At 46.8% G+C, this 21,393-nt stretch overlaps 2 protein-coding genes across 2 annotated transcripts in view; both read left to right on the forward strand.

Moving 5' to 3' along the window:
- The window catches only part of HYDIN (HYDIN, axonemal central pair apparatus protein), a 434,530-nt gene extending 432,403 nt beyond the window's left edge, over nucleotides 1–2,127 (forward strand). Inside the window, exon 87 of the mRNA XM_011962106.1 lies at nucleotides 1,450–2,127. Within this exon, the coding sequence (XP_011817496.1) occupies nucleotides 1,450–1,932 (483 nt within the window). The 3' untranslated portion in view covers nucleotides 1,933–2,127. The remainder of the gene's footprint in view (nucleotides 1–1,449) is intronic.
- A 6,871-nt stretch (nucleotides 2,128–8,998) lies between these two features.
- The window catches only part of VAC14 (Vac14 homolog (S. cerevisiae)), a 115,672-nt gene continuing 103,277 nt past the window's right edge, over nucleotides 8,999–21,393 (forward strand). The window contains exon 1 of the mRNA XM_011962121.1: nucleotides 8,999–9,373. Within this exon, the coding sequence (XP_011817511.1) occupies nucleotides 9,270–9,373 (104 nt within the window). The 5' untranslated portion in view covers nucleotides 8,999–9,269. The remainder of the gene's footprint in view (nucleotides 9,374–21,393) is intronic.

Genomic DNA, 21,393 nt, shown 5'->3' on the forward strand with positions numbered 1-21,393 from the left:
TTTGTGTCACACAGCACGCTCAGTGATCCATAGGGAGAGACAGTATCGCTGTCATGATATCGGCTGTGGAATCAAACAGACATGGGTTTGAGTCCTGGCTTCACCACTTACTCTTTGTATGACTCATTTGCTTAAGCTCTCTAAGCTTATTTATAAATGGGGATAATACCCCCCCAACCTTGCAGGATTGCTATAAGGATTTTAAATATGTATCTAAAGCCATTTTCTTAGAGCCTAGCCTATAGTAAGTGCTCCATACACATTAGCTGTTACATCAGTTGGAATATAGGTTCAACGACTAAAACAGAAACCCAAAGCTAGGCACAGTGGACCACGCCTGCAATCCTAGCCCTTATTGGGAGGCTTAGGTGGGAACATCGCTATAGCCAGGAGTTGAAGACCAGCCTGGGCAACATAGCAAGACCTCATCTCTGTGTAAACAAAATTAAATAAAATTCTGAAAAACAGAAACCACAAATAACAGCAAATTAGGTGTTGGTTTCGCTCACAAATAACAGTCTGGGCATAAGCAGTTTGAGCTGGAATGGCAGCTCGCTGACACCAGGCACCCAGACACCTTCTGTCCCAATGCTCTGCCCTCTGCAGGGAGCTGCTTTGGTCCACATGGGCCAAAATGGTTTATCAGGACATCCACATTCCAACCAGCTACAAGGGAAAGGGGACAGTTGTATGTATCACCTCCACCAATATTCCATGGAACAAAACTTCACAGGACCACACCTATCAACAAAGGAGCTAGGAAAGGTAGTTTTTGTACTGGGCAGTCACATGCCCGGGTGAAATCAGAGATCTTGTGGCTGTAGACAAGAGGCAGAGGCTCTTGATCAGTTGTTTCAGCCAAGAGATGCTAGGTTATGTGCAGTAACAACCACAGGGGCTTAAGATGAAGGCTTGTTTCTCATTCGAGCAATTTTCCAGAGAGGCCAGCAGGGGACCCTGTTCATCTCAGTCCCTTGGGATTCAAGCACCATCTCAAATATTTGCAGTACAGTACCAGAGGGGTGAAAAGACCCTGACAGGAGTTAAATTGGCAACGAAAGGCTCTAGCATGGAAGTGCCAGCTTTCACTTCTGCTCACAGCTAGTTGTCTGGAACTAGCGCCACCCACCCTCTAGGAGCCAGAACGTTTGGTCTTCCACGTTCATGGAAGAAAAGAACCGGACATAGGGGACCAGCTTCCATGACTGCCCTGTTGACATAATCTGGCTGTGTGTCTCGGTACACGTTATTAACATCTCTTTGCCTTTGTTTCTTTGTAGCTAAAGAGAAATAATAATTAGTAGTACCTACCCTGCAAGGGAGTTATAAGGACACAACTTTCTAACATTCCCAGTCTTACATAGACATCTTGCTTGATGTCCAGGAGTGGAGGGGCTGGTGTGCTCTTCAGGATCTCATGTGAGCTGAGTTTGTTTGTTGCCCTTTCAGACCGACTGTACAGACTTCCACGCAGAAAAACTCGTTAATGCAGCTGCAGGAGGCCAGGGAGGCACTGAAGCCAGCGTGGAAGTCTTCTTCGAGCCCAGCCACCTGGGTGAGACCAAAGGCATCCTGATTCTATCATCGCTCGCAGGGGGAGAGTATATCATCCCCCTCTTTGGAATGGCTCTGCCTCCCAAGCCCCAAGGTCCCTTCCCAATCCGAGCCGGGTACAGCATAATCATCCCCTTCAAGAATGTTTTCTATCACATGGTGACCTTCTCCATCATCGTGGATAACCCAGCCTTCACCGTTCGCGCTGTAGAGTCTGTGCGGCCCAAGAAGATCAACAACATCACAGTCTCCTTTGAAGGAAACCCGTCTGGCAGCAAAATCCCCATCACCACCAAGCTGACTGTGAGCTGCCCTCCTGGCGAAGGGAGTGAAACTGGAATTAAATGGGTTTATTATCTGAAGGGGATCACCCTTTAGTGGTAACCAGGGTTACCTATATCAGCCAAAAGCTATGCATTGTCTTAGCCTGAAAAAGAATAAAGAAAACAATAAGAATTCTAAAGGAACTGTTTTTATTCTTCTCATACAATTATAGGGACAGTTATTTCCATATTATGTGTTTTCCAAATATAGATATGAAATATCTATTTCATATTAAACATTATAACTACACACAGCAGATCTATATTTTAGACAACTGAATCCTTGTAAGTCCCTAAATTTAATTTCTTAACATAGCCCCAAAGCTCAAGTACTTTGTAATAATTCCCATTTTTATCAAGAAGGCACAGGTACCACACTAATGACCTTCCACCATACAACACTTAGCAGTGCGTGACGCTGGGCACTGCAGTTTCTTTTTAACATCCAAAATGGTTTAAAAAGCCCCTAGATATGACTGTTTTGATGTGGCATTTTATTCTGCTTTCACATAAAAGCCAAATCAATATTTTCAAAGGGATGAACAGATAACATTAGGGCAATCCAGGGACACTCCCATCACTTTTTCTCTTGGCTTTTAATACCATCAGTGTTCGAATCCCACATCTCTCCTACACAGAAAGTTCTCACTGAAGTCTAGGCCCCGGAGAAAGGCTAACAGAGATCTCCCCGCCACACACACACACACCCAGCCTTGGATAGCACTCAGTGGGAGAGCAGGGACTCAACCCATCTGCACATCAGAACCACCTAACTCTCACTCAGAACCTGCCCCATCCCCATCTGATGTCATTGGTCTGGAGAGGGGCATGGGCATCTTTATTATATATATATATTTGTACAGCAGAGTTGAGAACCAGTGCTACAGATCAATCACCTGCCCTGTGCTGCAACTGAGTTGGGAAATCCCTGCCAGGGGAAGGACCACATCTCAGTTTGATACGTTGCAACTGCCACTATTTTGTGTGCACATAAAGCGTGGTGATCCAAGTCAGTGCCTTTCTCAAACATCACTCCGGAAGCTTCACCTCCAAGGAGCAGTGGGGCACATTCGTCAGCCCAGAGACTTGGCTTCCCCTGGGTCTTGTGGTGTGTATTAATAGGACCACTTACCTATCAGCGTCACCTGTTGAAGTAAAGATGGTTAAAGTCTGGCCCTGGAATGAGTTTGCTTCTGCAGACATACACCTCTGACGGAGGGTCCCCCTGCCTCTACCTCTTCCCCACACTCATCCCCCACAGTCTTCCTGCAAGAGGGGCAGGAGGCTGGAAGAAGATGGCCTCTTGGGAATGAATGCTGTAAAGAAATGGGTCTCAAAAATGGTCCCTGGGCCAGCAGCAGTACTATCACCTGGGAATTTATTAAAAATCCAAACTCTCAGTCCCCATGTCAGATCTGCCAAATCAAAAAGTCTGTATGTGTATCCCGGCAATCTTTTAGCAAGCCCTTATACGTCAGAGGTGGCTTTCATGGAGGGAGATTCTTCTACTTCTTCTGCACCTCCCCACAACCCTAGCCCAGTATACTCTAGGACCAAAGAGGCTTTTTCTAGAATGTCCATAAACCCAGACCTTGACAGTAGTCCTCCCTCGTCCTCAGGGGATATATTCCAAGGTGCCCAGTAGATGCCTGAAACCACAGATAGTACTTAACACTCCATGTGCTGTGGTATTTTCCTTTACATACATACCTATGATAAAGCTTAATTTATAAATTAGACACAGTAAGAGATTAACAACAATAACTAATAATAAAATGGAACAATTTTAATAATATGCCAGCATCACTACTCATGTGCTTCAGGGCCATTATTAAACTAAATAAGGTTTCCTTGAACACAAGCATTGCGATCCCATGACAGTTGACCTGCTAACCCCAAGTCATCTACTCAGTGACTGTCAAGTGGGTTGTGTCTACAGCATGCGTATGCTGGACCAGGGGGTGATTCACATCCTGAGCGGGATGGAGTGGGATGGCATGAGATTTTCTCAAGTTATTCAGAACAGCGTGCCACTTAAAATGGATGAATTGTTTATTTCTGGAATTTTTCATTTAATATTTTCATTCCACAGTTGACCACAGGTAACTGAAACCATAGAGGAGGAGGACTGCCGTACTTAATAGACAATTTATTTTTATAACCTCTAAAGACACCACTGATAGGTATGAAGACAACTAGATGACAGATTTTCCCAATGCTTAAGTGAGCAAAGATCGCTCTGACCAATCATCTGAGAGAATGCTAAGATCAATGAGCAAGTATGACGACTTGCAAATATACGGCATCTGTATAAAGTCAGTGCTTCTCAAATATTAGTGTACATCAGCATCCCCTGGCAGGCTTACTAAAACAGATTGCTGAGCCCCACCTCAGGAAGTCCCATCTAGGAGATTTGGGTGGGGCTTGAGAACTTGCATTTCTAACCAATTCCCAGTGATGCTCGTTGGTGATACCAATCAGACTGTGAGAACCACAACTCTAAAGCCTCCAGCCTCCTGGTTATTCCGAGTGGCCTATGGACCTGCAGCATCAGCATCACCTGGGAATCTGTTAGAAAGGCAGGCCCTCAGGTCCCACCCCAGACCTGTTGAATCAGAATTTGCATTTTCATGGACCTGCAGGCGATTTGCATGCACATTGAAGCTGAGAGTGCTACCTTAAGGTCCCTGGCAAAACTTTACCTTTGCCAAACCCACAGCCATAACTCTCTTCATTACAGCCCTGAGAAGAGTCTTACCAAATGTGCATAGGACCTAGTTGATGCAATTAACCCTTCCCAAAATGTGCCTCCTTCCACCTATTCACCAGAGGTATAGCTGAGGAGTCATGGAAGGGAGAGGAGGGGAGTTGTTGGTCCATCACCCTACTCTTCAGAAGGGCTCTATGCCTTTTCAATAGTGGCGAACGTGATACACCAAATGGTTTCTAAGGCTGAAGAAAAGATGGAAGAAGCTATATGCGATCTTGGTTAAGATGCCACCAGTCGGCTGGGCGCGGTGGCTCAAGCCTGTAATCCCAGCACTTTGGGAGGCCGAGACGGGTGGATCATGAGTTCGGGAAATCGAGACCATCCTGGCTAACCCGGTGAAACCCCGTCTCTACTAAAAAATACAAAAAAATAGCCGGGCGAGGTGGCGGGCTCCTGTAGTCCCAGCTACTCGGGAGGCTGAGACAGGAGAATGGCGGGAACCCGGGAGGCGGAGCTTGCAGTGAGCTGAGATCTGGCCACTGCACTCCAGCCTGGGTGACAGAGCGAGACTCCGTCTCAATAAAATAAAAAATAAAAAAAAAAAAAGATGCCACCAGTCAGAGCATGGCTTTTACCCAGCCTTGGGGTGGCTTGGGGCAACTCCCCCCACTTCAGATCTGTTCCAATGCTTCCCCAAGCCACTGAAGCTGCCCTTATACATTTTATAAAATTAATCAGGGAGAAGGGAGAGGGGAGAAACAAAATGAACCCAGGCTGCAACACACTCAGCATTAATCACTAGATCAGCCTGCGCTCAGATCTGCTTCCTCATAGCTGTTTGGTGCCTGCTGCTTCAGAATCACGTAGAGTAGACCCTGCCAAAGATCATTGTTCCCCTCAATGCTATGGAGGTAACAACTTGAACATTAGGAAACGTTATGTTTTCCATTTGAGATATTTATTCTTTCAAGTCCTGTGTACCAGTGAAACAACTGACATCAGCTGATCTGAAGGACCCCACGAGAAGCTGACTCACCAAAAAATGCAGTTTACACATCCTGATGATTTCATCCATCTTACCCAACCAGTGACCCAGTTTTTCAGCCCTTCACCCTCCAGGATCCCCTTAAAAACCCCAGCACAGAACTCCTCCAGGAGATGGATTTGAGGGTCTCCTCCCATCTCATCACTCAGTGCCTCTGATCATGGAACTCTTTCTCTGCTGCATCCCCACTGTCTCTGTGCATTGGTCTGTTACTGCGCAGTGGGCACACAAACCTGTTGGTCCTGTAACACCACTGAATCTAGGGTCCAAATCCTCCTAGCCCCTGAGAGAGGAGGAAGTTCCTTCTCCCTGGGACCAAGAGCCAAGCTCAGATCCTGCCCCAATGTGAACCCTCTTACAGGCTGGTTTGAGATTGGGTGCATTTCTTCCCTGTAGGTTTTTCTCATGTTTCCTTGAACTCAAAAATAACCAAATAGTCTTATATCAGCAAATTTGGAATGGCAAAGTAGCTTAACAGGGGGCTTGATGAAAATAACCCTTCCAACACATGCTTGTGGAAGTTACATTGGAGAGTCCATTCTCAGCAAAGCAGACCAGGAGACTTCTAACTGGGGGATGTTCAGAAAATGTCAGGGTAGCTGTGTGACAGAACTCCAAGGAGCACTGTGTACAGAATACCAAGGGAATGGGGCTCCCTGGCCTTATTCCACACAGAGCCCCCAGTGAGTGTGGCATGCTAAGTCTAACCACTTCTTTAGGAGCCTCAAGTCAGAGGTGACAATATTATGACATTGGTGAGGGCCTGCCACATCTCAAGAGCCTCTACCTAATACCTTAAACCCTGTTGCCCTGAAACTCCAGCTACTATTACATTGCTGTTGGAGAAACTGCTTTGTACAGTTCAAGATTTAGGTACAATTTCATACAATGTCACCAGCAGCCTCTTGGTGCAAGTTATGTCATAACTTTTATATACCTTGTAATAGCTATTATGCATAATTGTTACAGAACTATTACAAGTTCTAACATAACAACCAAGCGTCACACAAATGCAGATGAATTATAACTGTGAAATGATAACCAGTATGCAGTCAGGCACATCAGTTATCCCCCTAGTCTAGAAGAGCTTCAACAGGAATGGTCACAGGTCAGAGAAAAAGAACAAGGGTAGAAGGCAAAGGTGGCCCTTGCACTCTATTTTTAGCACCACTATTAGTTCAATTATGCATAAACAATCTTACCTAGTTGGCGTTTTTCACGATATTAGAGAAAATAACCACTTCCTTCTAGGAACTTCTTACATAAAGGTAGGCATTGGTCTGGGCCTTGAATAAAAAACTGGTTACTTAGCAACCTGAGCCAGAATGTAATTTCAGGAGAAAAGAATACTTCTGGTTTAAAAAAAACAAAATCCTTACTGTTTGAATTATCAAAAACTGTATCATGACCCTTGGGAAATTCAGTTCACTTCTAAGAAAAAGCCAAACCAAAAAGCAAAAGAAATGTGAAATATTATATTAGATATGGGTCCCGTGGAAATGCACACACATTGGAGAAATAGAACCAAATCATTCCCATTGATTTATGTTTTTTCAGTGTTTTGCATCAACCATCATCAAAATCCTAAAACCAAACTTTGCAAGACATTTGGAGATGTCTTTGGCAGTACTACTACTACTTGTTAGCACACCTACCTTCATTCATAGGATTGTGTCAGCAAAGGTTTTAACAGCTGTGAAAACCCCACCAGTATAGGAAAATACATTTTTTATGGATTTTTCTAGACATGATATCTCCACGACTTGCAGAGTTTTGGATTAGCCTTTGTATTCATTTTCTATGGCTGCATAACAAATTACCACAAAACTAGGAGAGCAAAACAACGCAAATTTATTATCTCACAGTGTCCATGGGTTGAGAGACCAATGTGAACTGGATTTTCAGCTCACGATTCCACAAGGCTGAAATCAAGGGGCTGGCCAGCTGCATCCTCATCAGGAGGCTCAACTAGGGAAAGATCTGCTTCCAAGGACCCTCAATGTGTTGGCAAAATTCATTTCCTTGTGGCTATATGACTGAAGTCCTTACAGGAGAGTCTCTCTTGCACTTCAAATTTCTTCCAGTCTCTTTTAGGTACTCAGTTGATTCAGTCAGGCCCACCCAAGTTAATCTCTCTTTTTATTAATTAAATGTCAGCTGATTAGGGACCTTAATTACATCTGCAAAATCTCTTCTGTGATATTACATAATATAATCATGTGAGTGATGCATAGCCCATCATATTTACAAGACTTGTTCACACTGAAAGAGGGGATAATACAGGGCATGTACACAAAGGGGTGGGAATATTGGAGGTCATCCTATAATTCTGCCTACCTTTACCCTTCATTCATTGTGTCCCTGTTTCTGATCTATAAGTTGAGGATAATACTCCATTTTCAAGATTGTTATAAAGCCAACGTATGCATTTTTCATTCATTAAAGAAAAGTATCACCATGCATTCTGAAACTGTTTGTGTTTGATATTCTTTGAGCTCCACTGTAATCTAGCCCTTGTCCTAAGTCCCTGTTCACTCTGAAAGCTTATGATAAGAAAGGCTGACGCACCTCCCTATTACCGCATATTTACCACACTCTGGCCATAAATTGCTTTTAAATATTTTGCCACATAGTTGGGATTTCTGTTCCACCATGTAATGTGATTCCCAAAGCATCTGCAGGGGCTGCTTTCCAGGAAACCCACCTAGAGACCTGCACTCAGCAGATCTGGGGCCTGTCTGTAACCAGCCCTCCTAGGCATCAGAGCATGGTAAATACACCCCAAGTCCCAAATGGTGGGTGACAGACACTGTTGGTACCTGAGATCTTAGGTGGTAGACGGGTAGTGCCATTTTTAATTGAGAATTTACTTTGATGTGTCTTAGAAAAAACATACCTATTCAAACTCATGATTTTAGGGCACAAGCAAAACGGAAAGAGATTTAAGGTATTTAAGTGAGTTGATTTGAGGAAAATATTAAATAGATAATACGAGTGGCTAGAATACGGTGAAAGTGATGACAGTGTTACTGCAGTTAGGGAAACATCTGCATCTAGGAAATTGGTAAGTGACCAAGTACTTAATGAACTAGTGAATTCGGTGAGTATTGAATAAATTATGTTAAGTGAATCAGACTCCAAGAACCCATTCGGTCTTACGAACGTCTACAGAAGCCCACCACGTGCCATCAGTTGAGCTACACACTCATTAAAGCACGTCTGAAAAACACTCCAGATACCTGGCGCGCAGCGGGATGGAGTGCGCGGTGTAGGTGGAGCCTTGCGAGGGCGTGGCTAACCACCTGAGGGCTGCGGTGGGGGCGTGGCTGGCGAGGGGCGGGTCCTCGCGACGGAAAGCGGAAATGTTGTAGAGTCATGTGACCCGAGTAACATGGCCGCTGTCCCGTGAGTACCGCTGGTGCCCGGCGAGAGTTGTTAGGCGGCCAGGGTCAGGTGTGCTGGAGCGGGGTCCGGGCCCGGGTTCCAGGGCGAGGCGGCGGAGCGTGGCAGGCAAGCCCAGAGCGGCGTAGTCCATGCGCCGGCGCCGGGGGCAGAGCGGAGCCGCAGACTCCCCTGGCCCCGGCGCGGCCCGGGCAGCCGCGGGCTAAGGAGTCGCGAGGCTCCCCGAGCTGCCACCATGAACCCCGAGAAGGATTTCGCGCCGCTCACGCCTAACATCGTGCGCGCCCTCAATGACAAGCTGTACGAAAAGCGGAAGGTGGCAGCGCTGGAGATCGAGAAGTAAGAGCCGCAAGGACCCCTCCCTGGCTATGCAGCCCCTGACTGCTCTGCTCCCAGGGGGACTCCTCACGCCTTCCCAGCCAGGGTTATTTTCCCAGGTTTTAGGCCCTTACCTTAGCGCAGTGATTAAGAGCAGATTGGGAGCCATATCTGGGAGTCCCCCCTTTACTCCTGACTGGCTGTGTAATTCGGTCCCAGCTTTTTAACCTCCCGGTGCCACAAAGGGCTGCAGTGAGAATGAAGTGACATCATGTATGGGTAGTGCTTTGCACAGTGCATGGCACAAGATGAGTCTTCGGTGCGGTGCCACCCAAACCAGCAAATCAGAGAGTTGTCTCTGTGGTGGGAGAGAAGTCAGAAGCCGGAGAATTTGCAGGTGATGCTGACCAGCCTGGTTTCTTACCCAGCTTCTGAGAAGTGAAGGGGACTGTTAGTGACGAAGTAGAGAAATCAGGTCGGAAATCTCGTGATCTCAAGGCTCAGAGAGTTGTTTGTTTTATCTGTGTTATAACACCCTTCCCTGCAAATGGAAGTAGAAATAATTTGACCTTTCTTGCTTCTGCAGTCTTGTTACATGTATGTGTAACAGCGATCTTTTCTTTATTTCCCAATGTACAAAACAGCGAAAGTTTAACTGGGAATGTTTTATTAAATTTTTTTATTTTGGTTTTTTTTTTAACTGCAGTATTATTTTACTTTTGTGGGTTTTTTCCCAGTCAAATCTTAGTGTTAAAGTCCAGTGAGTGAGTGATTTCAGAAAAGTGAAAAGAAGCAGGCTGTGAAACTGGAAGAATACCAGTCTGGAAGTCAGAAAAGGTAGATTGTAGTTCTGTTCTGTCCAGTAGAGTAGCCATTGGCCATGTGTAGCTATTATACATTTAAATTATTAAAGATGAAACTTTAGTTTCTCAGTCACACTACCCATATTTCAAGTGTTCAATAGCCACGTGTAGCTATTGGCTACTATATTGGGCAGCACAGATTATAGACTGTTCCCATCATTGCAGAATGCTCTGTTGGACTGCTCTAATCTGTTCTATGGTGTGACATTCATTCTTTCACCTGGGGCAAATTCCTTAACTCAGAGTTTCTCAGCCTCTGCACCATTCACATTTTGGAACAGATGATTTTTGGTTGTAGTGGGCTGTCCTGTGTCTTGCAGGATTTTTAGCAGCGTCTCTGGCCTCTTCTCACTGGATGCCAGTAGCGCCTCATCTGTTGTAACAATCAAAAATGTCTTCAGACATTGCCAGATGTCCCCCAAAGGAGCAAAATTGCCCCAGTTGAGAACTGCTGCTTGTAATCCAAGTGTTGCTTTGGATTTTAGTTTCCTCCTCGGCTAAAGGGTTTGGACCTTGATAAGAAACCCCCCACCTCGCCTCCATTCAGCTCTCATGCTCAATATGTACACAGCCATCTAGCTGCTTCTCTCGTCAGACACCACTTTCTTGACTGCTCTTTTTATATAGCGTTTTGTTTATACCTGACTGTCACAAATGCTAGCAAGTCTTACTGCACATTGCCATACTGAATAGAGGGATCCAGAGATGATGTATAGACATGGTTCCGTGTCCATGGGGTTTTGTCGGCTTTGAAGTTGCCTTGACACCTAGTTTTGTCCCTCACCCACTCTGCTTCTCAGGAATATCTGGTTTTATTATAGCTTGAGTCATCTGTTGAGTCCTTGAAGAGAGAGGTGTTCATCTTAATATTATTGTTGCTTCCAGCGCAACCTGTGTATCTGTTCTCACTCTGCAGACAGTTCTGTAAGAGTTTTGTCTTTGATAGAGTTCATTTTGTATTGGACATCGCCCTTGATTTGTGGAATTTAGAGAAACTCACCAGTGCCTTATCTGGACTGTGAACTTCTTAAGAGCAGAGAGTTCTGTTTATGTATCTGTTTTATTTATCCTTAGCACTTAGCCTGGCAGCACTTGACAGTTGGTGTCCAAATAAATGAATGAGCATACATTTTCCATGGGAAAATAACATTGCAGGCTCAGGACCTTGCTGCTCAAAAGCATGGCCTACAGACAGCAGCATCAGGATCACCTGGGAGCTTGTTAGAGGTTCTCCAGACCTATGGAATCAGAATCTGCATTTTAACAAGATCCCTGGGTGATTTGTGTGCACATTAAAGTTTGAGAAGCACTGGCCTCAAAGACCCTCTCATCTGTTTCCAGCCTTCTCCAGTCATGCTTAGAATGAAGAATGGCTGGTTAGTTTGATGCCTTCCTCAGAACGTGTGTTTCACAAATTGCTTGGAGACAGATACTGACTTATTTATCTGTGTGCTTCACCAGCATTTTGTGTGTCTGAGCACTTTCTCTGTGTCAGGTACACATAGGATATTGTATGTTTTAATATATTCTTCATTTGGCCTGGTCAAAGTGACCCGCAACAAACACAGACTATTAACTAATCTGTCATTAATCAGACTGCAGATGCCCAATAAAAGAAGAGTCCGAATATTGGCAGTTATCTGTGTAGTGTAAATGAGTCAGTTCATGTGCTTCCTAAATAAAAGTGCCTAGTCTTGTTCTTAGATAAGTGGCCCCTTTAAGATACCCTATTTCCTGAGAGGCTGCGTGGCATGGTGTTTAAGAGCAGGCTCTGGAACTGGGGTCCAGGCTCCCATTTACTGGCTAGGTGACTCTGAGCAAGCTAATTAATCTCTGTGCCTCCGTTTCTTCATCTGTAAAATGAGAATAATAATAATAATATACATAGAGTTGTTTGAGCTGATGTTGTAAAGTGCTCTATTAGTCTGTTCTTGCACTGCTATAAACAAATACCTGAGACTGGGTAATTTATGAAAAAAGAGATTTATTTGGCTCACAGTTCTGCAAGCTGTACAGGAAGCATAGCAGCTTCTGCTTCTGGCGGGGCCTCAGGATGGTTCTAATCGTGATGGAGGGCAAAGAGGGAGCAAGGGAGGGCAAAGAGGGAGCAAAGAGCCATCTCACATGGCGGGAGCGGAAGCAGGAGCAAAAGAGACCGAGCAGGGAGGTGCTGCACACTTTTAAACAAACAGCTCTCTTGAGAACGCACTCACTATCACAAGAACAGCACCAAGAAGATGATGCTAGGCCATTCGTCATCACGGGAGAAATCCACCCCTATGATCCAGCCACCTCCCACCAGGCCCTGTCTCCAACATTGGAAACACCAGTTCCACAAGAGATTTGGTGGGGACACAGATCCAACCATATCAGGTACTTAGTGTAGTGCTGGGCACAATGCAGTTGTTATAAACTATATGTATAGAGAGAGAATTGTTATATAATTGCCCTAATTATTTCTAACATATGTATATCACATAGTTGTCATCTGTCAGTACTGCTCTTACCACTTTTTGATAGGGGGAATGATAGCCTCCCATATTTGCCCCATGCTAATCCCTGGAGGTTGTGAATATGTTATGTTACATGGCAAGGGGGAATTAAGATTGCTACTCACTAACCTTAAAATAGAGAGATTATCCTGGATTATCGAGGTGGGCCCGATGTAACCCTAACCAGGAGAGTCAGTGTCAGAGTGATGTGATGTGAGAAAACTTACCCTGTCATCACTGGCTTTGAAGATGGAAGGAGAACCACCAGCCAAGGAATGCTGGCAGCCTCTAGAAGCTGGCAAGAAAATGGATTTTCCCTTAGAGCTCCAGAAAATAACATAGCCTGCCAACATCTTGATTTTAGCTCAGTAAGACCCATAGTAATACATGCGTTGTTTGTGAATTTTTTTAATTTTTTAAATGGGTTCTCGCTATGTTGCCCAGGCTGGTCTTGAACTTCTAGGCTGAAACAGGCCTCCCACTCAGCCTCCCAAAGTGCTGGGATTACAGGCATGAGCCAGGGTGCCTGACCAATTTATATTATTCTAAGCCACTAAGTTTGTGGTAATTATTACTGTAGCAAATAGAAAACAAGTACAACTCTACTGCCATTGTTCTAAATCTACCACCCTGGCCAGACTGTGAGCTTCCTGAAAGCAGGATCCATGCCTTCATATCATCTTTGTAAGCTCAGTGCTTGCCAGCACTTGGCAGGTGTCAGTAGAAGACTGAAGCACTAACCACTCATCAGGTTTGCCCCTGGCTTTCCCAGATCAAATAGTCAACCCGCAGCTGCTTTGTTGGCCTGAGGGCAGCCATCATGGTAAGGTTTGATTAAAGCTTCAGAGGATAGAATACGTTGTATTTGTCTGCTGGAGTTGCCATAGCAAAATACCACAGACTAGATGGTTTAAACAACAGAAATGTATTTCTTACAGTTCTGGGGGCTGGGAAATCCAAGAGCAGGATGCCTGTAGGGTAGGTTTCATCCTGAGGCTTCTTTTAACTTCTAGGCAGCTGCCATCTCACATGTGTGATGTGTGTTTACTTAACCTCTTCTTTTGGATAGGGAGGGTGAGGTGGTAGCTCTAGTGTCTCTCTCTTTTTCTATTTATTTTCTTTTGGAGACAGGGTCTCACCCCGTCACCTAGGCTGGAGTGCAGTGGTGCAGTCATAGCCCACCGCAGCCTTGAACTGGGCTCAAGCTGTTCTCCCACCTCAGCCTTCCAAGTAGCTGGGACTACAGGCACACACCCCCATACCCGGCTAGTCTTGAACTCCTGGCATCAAGCAATCGCTGAGATTACAGGCATAAGCCACTGCCCCAGCCTGGTGTCTCCTCTTATAAGGACGCTGATCCTATGGAATCAAGGGCCCCACCCTTACGACCTCTTTTAACCTTAATTATTTCCTTATAGGCCCTCTCTCCAAATCCAATTACACTGTGCATCACAACTTCAATATGTGAATCTGGGGGTTGGGGGACGGTTCAGTCTATCACAGTGATCATAGTGAAGCCTGAGAGTGCACGTATATAAAGTGCTGTCTGCCCCATTTTGGATGGTTGGGAGGATACAGAAAAGCTTCCTTTTGTTTGGCCATCATATACCCCTCATCTCATTTATCATATACCCCTCATCTCATTTATCGTATACCCCTCATCTCATTTATATAACGTGCTGTCTGCCCCATTTTGGATGGTTGGGAGGATATAGAAAAGCTTCCTTTTGTTTGGCCATCGTATACCCCTCATCTCGTTTATTTTGCGTGGCTGCCCTGTGAACGTGGTGGTGTCACCCCATTTCACAGGTGAGGAAACAGGCTCACTGAGGTTAAGTAATCTTCCCATGGTTTCACAGCTAGAACCTAGCTAGAAAACTCAGGTTCATGTGTCTCAGAAGACGTTCCCACTGCATGACTGGTTTTCCCTACCAAAAAGGGGACATACTTAGAATAAAAGGAATTTCATACTTGAAATTCTCCACAGTGGTTTTAGCTGCCACTTTGAGTTCTCCAGAGCTCGGGTGACAGAGCCAGTCCTGCCTATGATGTTCCAGTGAGGAGTTAAAACAACTAATAAGAGGGGGTTGTATCATGATGACAGGCCTCTCAGGCACTAAAAATGCAGAGAGATGGATGCTTGCCTCAACTGAAGGACCCCCGGATCCAGAATCTTGAGACCACCAGTGTGGTGTTAAGTGACCACACTAACTGGCTAAATGTTGGGAGACAGTTGTGCAAAGTCCTGGAGAACTTTTGCCCCTACAGCCTTATTCCCACAGGACCACACAATTTCCTGTAAGATAAGGCAGTCAGGTTAGGATTTTTATCATGGCTGTTGCAGGTTTTGTGGGTTTTCAATTTTAATATAGTCATTGATCAGTCGTAATGAAAAGGGTGGGAAGATGCTAGGCTGCCTTCCCAGAAGAGTCTAACGTTGGGGAGAAATGCTAGCAGGCAGTCAGATCAGTGTGGTGGGTGCTCGCTTTGCAAGGTGCCGTGGAGGCAGGGCCCCCACTGTCTCACTGCTGGCTGGGAGAGACAGCGCCACTCATGGTCAAGTCTCTAGTGGTCCTGAGCTTTGAGTTCCGTCTGTGGTCCTACCTCCCTGAATGCACCTGATCTTGTCTTTGAACTTAGAGTTCAAAAGCCAGCATATGTAAATGCCCTGCTAGGTGGCCCAGGCCATGTCCCCTGAGAGCCCAAAGCCCCAGGGAGGGCTGCTTGGAGCAGAGCTCCTGAATCATGCTTCCCTGCCTGCTGGCTGTGGGGGAGGCGAGTCCCTGGAGCTCTGTGAACAGGTGAAAGTTGAACAGGTAAAGACTGACCTGGTTCTTTGGAGCCTACCACCTCTGTGGGGAAGGTGCCAGAGTCCTGTGTCGCTTCAGGGGGATGCATTCTGAGAAGTGTGTTGTTGGGCAGTTTCATCATTGTGTGAACAACACGGAGTTACTCACACAAACCTAGATGGTGCAGCCTGCCACACACCAGGCCGTATGGTCGAGCGTATTGTCCCTAGTCTACAAACCTGCACAGCATGTGACTGCTGAGTACTTAGGCAGTTGTAACACAGTGGTATGTGTGTACCCCGGTATATCTGAACGTAGAAATAGTGTAATAAAAATGCAATATTATCATCTTACGGGACCACTGTGGAATATGCAGTCTGTTGTTGACCAGAATGTCCTTATGTGGCACATAACTGTTTTTAGTACCCAGTGACTCAAGGTCATTTTTGGAGTGCAGGTCAGAATTCCACCTAGCTTGGCTGTTTATCAGCAGTAGGACCCTGTTTAAATTGTTTAATTCCGGGGTCACAGGCTGGCCCCTAGGGGCTGTGACCTACACGCAGACCTGTTTGATTTGGCCTGAATCACAAAGTATTTTAAATTGAGAAATTTCACAGTGAAATTCAGGTTTCTGAATTATCTTATAGACTTGGGAGATGTGGCCCGCATTCCTGCAGAGCAAATTGGCGGGAGCTTTGCCACCTGTTGGCAGATTAACCGGAGCCTGTTTTACCTCCTGGGCTTTCCCCTGTATCTCCTGCCTGGCCCCTGTGAGCATTTGAGTTTGTGATCTCTGGTTTAACCTCTCTGTGCCTCAGTTTTCTTATCGAAAAAAAAAAAGCCGCTTGAAAACATTATGCTAAGTGAAAGAAGCCAACCGTAAAAGGTCACATATTGTATGATTCTATTTACATCACATGGCCAGAATAGGCAAATCTGTAGAAACAGAAAGTAGACTCGGGGTTGCCTAGGGCTCGGGGGAGGAGATTCGGGGGAACGGGGAGTGACTGCCGGTGGGTGCGGGGTTTCTTTTGGGGATGGTAAAAAAAAATGTTCTACAATTGATGGTGGTGATGGTTGCACAACTTTGTGAATATACAAAAGGCTGCTGACACCTGCACTCTAAAAGAGTGAATTTATGGTGTGTGAATTGTGTCCCGATTTTTAAATTAGTGCTGTTTTGTTACAGTCTGAGGGAAGCAGTTATTCAGTGGTCAGAACTACTGTCACCTGAGATCACAACAAGCCTCCTGCTGTCACCAACTCTTGCTTCTCCTTTGTATTTTTTCCACTGGTTGGATCCACTGTATGCTCAGTACGTGCTCATTCCGACGTCGCATCTGCTCATTTCTTATCAGTTCATTCCTAGGCCTCTTCAGAAGGTCGTGAGCCCTTCCTCAGGGACACATGTTCCGCTTTCCCATTCAGTTTTGGAGACTGGTTAACAAGTGGAAACCAAATTACTTAAACACTCAGCAAAGCAGCTGGCCGAGATGTTTACCCAGATCCTCTTTAGGACGCTGCTGCCTGGATATGCCATCTGAGTGTGGTGTGTTGCAGTGAGAACTGGGATGGATGGTTAGACTTGCCAGGGGGAAAAAAGGCAGCAGCCCCAAGTCCATGCGGAAAGTTTCACATCACAGGAATAAATGTCGCCTGTGGGTTTATCTTTACATCCGTCTTGGAGCCAGGAGCATAGTGGGTGCCCAGCCAACGTGTATGGAATGGACACAACCTCGTGCAGTGTGTATAAGATCGCAGCTTGTCTCTGATTCTGACTTTGCACTAATGCTGTTACTTGAGCATGTGCAGTACAGAGCACACAAGGTGATTATCCAATTCTCTAAAAGCCCTCTGAAGTCATCGTCATGATCAACCCACCTACAGCTGAGGATATTCCCTCTGAACACATGGGAACCTGAGTTCAGTGGCTAAAACCTCTGCCACCTAGGACAGAGGTTGGGACATGGGGCCACACCAAATGGCATGGGGTTGCGGTTAAACGAAATCACAAATGCAACGTGCCTGGCACACAGTGGGCACCCAACTGGTGATAGCTGTGCTGTTTGGGGAGGGGCTAGTGTAACATAATGGATGACATTTTAGATCTTGGGGTTAGAAAAGCCTAGATTTGATTTTAAAATCCATCATCTACAACTTGCATGACTTTGTGTATGTTTCTTACTTCTCTGAGCCTCAGTTTCTGCAAACTGTAAAATGGGTATAATGGTACTTTTAAGGTTTCAATTAGACCCTGTGTGTAAAGCATGCAGCACATTGCCTGGCAGGTAGTAAGTGCTCAGCTGATGGTTACTTACTCTCTTTCTGCGTTCACAGAAGACCAGCGCTAGAGCCTCATTTCAAAACATCTCAAGTAGGCGCCTCATCTGTACTCCCTGTGTGTGGGAGGAATGCCTTGACGATGACCGAGCACTGTGGGGAAGTGTATGGAGAAAGCTACGTTTCTCTTGGCCTTAGTTCTGCACAAGGGAATTGCCATCTGTAATTCGGTACAATTGGTTTGCAGCTGAAGTGGCTTAGGGAGATGGGAGGGAGGGACTGTGACATAGTTGAAAGGATATGGACTTGGTAGATGTCAAGGGTTCAGACCTTCCGTGACCCTAGGAAAGGGGCTTGATTTCTCTATGACTGTTTCAGATCCGGAAGATGGGAGTAAAATAATAATAGCTACAGGAGGTGTCCTAAGGAATAATTGGCCCTTGGAATACTCAGCAGAGTGTGAGTGCTTAGGAAGTGGTCAACTCAGGAGTCCTCGTGTGACCTGTGATGGTCTCCTGCGACTGTCACCGTTCCGTGGTACAGAGTTAAGCTAAGGGGTCCTGTGGCTGTGTTGGGTGGCCCCAGGCTCTCCCTTGGCTCATGGAAGTCCAGATGTGTCTTTCACTGTCCGTGGCTGCTTCTCCTTTCAGGGAGTGGGTAGTCGGTGTGGCAGTCTTCGAGACATGGAGGGTGGCGTCAAGAGCTTGACGCTGGCCCCCCTTGGGGTTGTATCTTCTGGGGCATGGTTGTTCCTGCCATCCTGCAATGCCACTGGCCAGCTGAGAACCCAGGCTCTGAGCAGTGTCTAGAGGATACCTCTGCAGCCAGGGTTCTTCAGAACTTTTTGGAGCAAACCAGGCAGAAGTGGATTCTGTCCTCTGGTGTATAAGACGGCAATGTCCATGACCTTCACATTAGTGAAGGTCTCCAGGGATTTGTGATCGTGAGAGTTTCTGGGCCAGATACTAACTTCAAAGCTAGTTCAGCCTCAGATCCCCTACCTCTGGCTCGCAACCTGTAGATGAAAGAAGGGATAGTGTGGTGTTTTGAAGAGACACTAAACCTGGAACTGGGAGTGCCCAGGTTTTCAACTTCACTTACTCTGCTTCCCCTTGTAATTGCTTTTTTTGTCTCTGCACTTGCCTTGTGAAGTAGAGACTACACCACAGGCTGGCTGACTAGGGCAGTCCTGGAGCACCTAGTGAGGGGTTAGAGCACGCCTTCAGCTGCCCTTCGGGCGTCATCCAAGCCTGTGCACCTTTCCCCGACCACCAGCCACAGCTCTGATGACCTGAGCCCTTCTTGCTGTGCATTTCTGGGTCCTAGTAATAGTGCCCTTTGGTCCTCCTAACCTGGACTATAAGAGTGGAGGGCAAGGACCATCCAAATGCGATATTGATTAACCTGCAGGTTAGGTTTGGGTTTGCAAAGCACTCCCATGTCACCAATACGGCAGTGTGGGGTTTTGCCCCAGGTTTTCCCTGCAGCTCAAGCTGCCTGTCACCCCTGCCAGTCTTGACAAGTATTTACCCACCTACTGCACGCAAAGTTCTGGACTCAGAGAGAGGCCTAGTGCTAGAGATGCAGATGCATAGTGCCAGTCCTCAAGTACTTTTTCAAGAAGTTGTGGAGGGGCAGGCATGGTGGCTCACGCCTATAATCCCAGCACTTCCGGAGGCCAAGGTGGATGGATCACTAGAGGCCAGGAGCTCGAGACTAGCCTGGCCAACGTGGTGAAACCCCATCTCTACTAAAAATAGAAAAAATTAGCCAGGCATGATGGCAGGCGCTTGTGATTCCAGCTACTCAGGAGGCTGAGGCAGAAGGATCGCTTGAACCCAAGAGGCAGAGGCTGCAGTGAGCGGAGATCATGCCACTGCCCTCCAGCATGGGCCACAGAGCGAGACTCTGTCTCAAAGGAAAAAAAAAGTTGTGGAGGTAGGAATCACGCATGAGAAGGAATTAGAAGGAATTACCTCCTGACATCCACAGCACGTTGCTGGGCACAGAATGAGGGGTCCTGAGTCCTTCTGCACTCACTTCGTGGGATCATCAGGAAAGGCGGGGGGGTTGGATTTGAGCTGAACTTTGAGGGCTGGGTAGAATGTAGAAGGGACCAGGAGCTTTTCTAGAGAGTGGGTAGATGGGAGGTGCAGCAGTGGGCCAGGCAGGGCGCAGTAAGAAGGCAGGCCTGGCGGGAGTAGAAGCCTGTGCTGGGAGCCTGGCAGGAAGGCTGCAGAGGTCGGCCTGTCCCTGTTTTGCTTGCCCCAAGGGTCAGAGAAGGAGAGTGGGCTTGATTCATGGAACAGATTCTTCCTGCCAGTGGCCCAGGGGTTGACCCCAGACCCGGTGCTCTCCAGGCTGACATACTGGTGAGGACGGGTTCCATGGTTTGCCCTCCAGCCATTGTTTGTCTGCCTGACGCCTGTTTTCCTGGAGATGATGAATATTCTACCCTTACGTGCAGGGGTGGAGACAGTAGAAACTTGGAGTTCCTGGGGCCACAGGGCCTGAATGGGCTGTCATTTTTGTAGTGGCCTGGGGTGCTCTGAATTGAGTCCTAGTGGGACTCTGGTGGGGGAGGCCTTCCGGCTGGTGCCAAGCAGGGAGACATTTGCTCTTTGTGAAGATGAGGGGTGGGGAGGGAATGCTCAGCACAGAAATCCACCTTTCCCGTCTCCTCCCTCAGGAGGCCCTGTTACTCTTGCAGGCTGTCACTCCGACATCAGAGCCACTTTCGTCATAGGCTTCAAAGCTTCCTATGCGCCATTCAAACCCATACCACCTGCTGGTGCAGACTGCCCTTCCTAAAGTTCACACCAATCACGAGCTCATGGCCTTCTGTAGCTCCTCACATCCACCAGGGCTAAATGCCAGTCCCTTTGCCAAGTGTCCAGGGTCCCTCGCTGCATGACTGGGAGCAACTTTTCCAACCCTGTCACCTGTGGCTTTTGTTTCTGCCAAATCAAATGCCTGCTCCTCTTTGCTCTGAGCCTTTGTTCAGCCTCAGCCTCACCAGCTCCAGAATGAACACCTACTCATCCTTCAAAACCCGTCTACAATGCTGACCCTTATAGAGCCTTGGTACATCCCTGCCTGGCAGACACCGATTGTTCTCTTTCCAGCCTGCCCCGGCTCACCTCGTACTCTTCTGACCAAGTGTTTTTTCTGTTTGCACAGTATTCCTTAAGCCCTCTCTTCTTTGCCCCTCTTTCCACCCTGGCAGAGAGCTCCTTGGGGGCAGTGAATAGCTCTCATCCACTGGCTGCCGCACAGCAGGAGTCCCCTTTCCAGTTGCTCAGGGAATGTTTGTGACCTGAGACAAGGAGACAGGAGAGGATGTGGCTTCAGGGTGGCCTGCACTGCCGTGCGGCTTGGCTTTCCTTTGGACCCCTTGCTGAAGCTCCGAGAATGTCCCCACTCCCACTCCTAGTGCTGCTGTAACTTGTACCAAGCGGAAACATGTCCTGGCTTCCTGGGCAGGCTGTCTGGGCAGGCGTGGGGAGGCACAGCTGCTGTAGCGGGCCTTGGTGCATCCCACATCCTGGACTCTTCAAGAACAAGGAGACCAGGTTCTAGATCTTTGCACAACTTAGGAAAATAAGTGTTTTCATCAA

Source organism: Colobus angolensis, unplaced genomic scaffold (genome assembly GCF_000951035.1).
Source record: "Colobus angolensis palliatus isolate OR3802 unplaced genomic scaffold, Cang.pa_1.0 Scaffold116, whole genome shotgun sequence".
Taxonomy (NCBI): Eukaryota; Metazoa; Chordata; class Mammalia; order Primates; family Cercopithecidae; genus Colobus; species Colobus angolensis.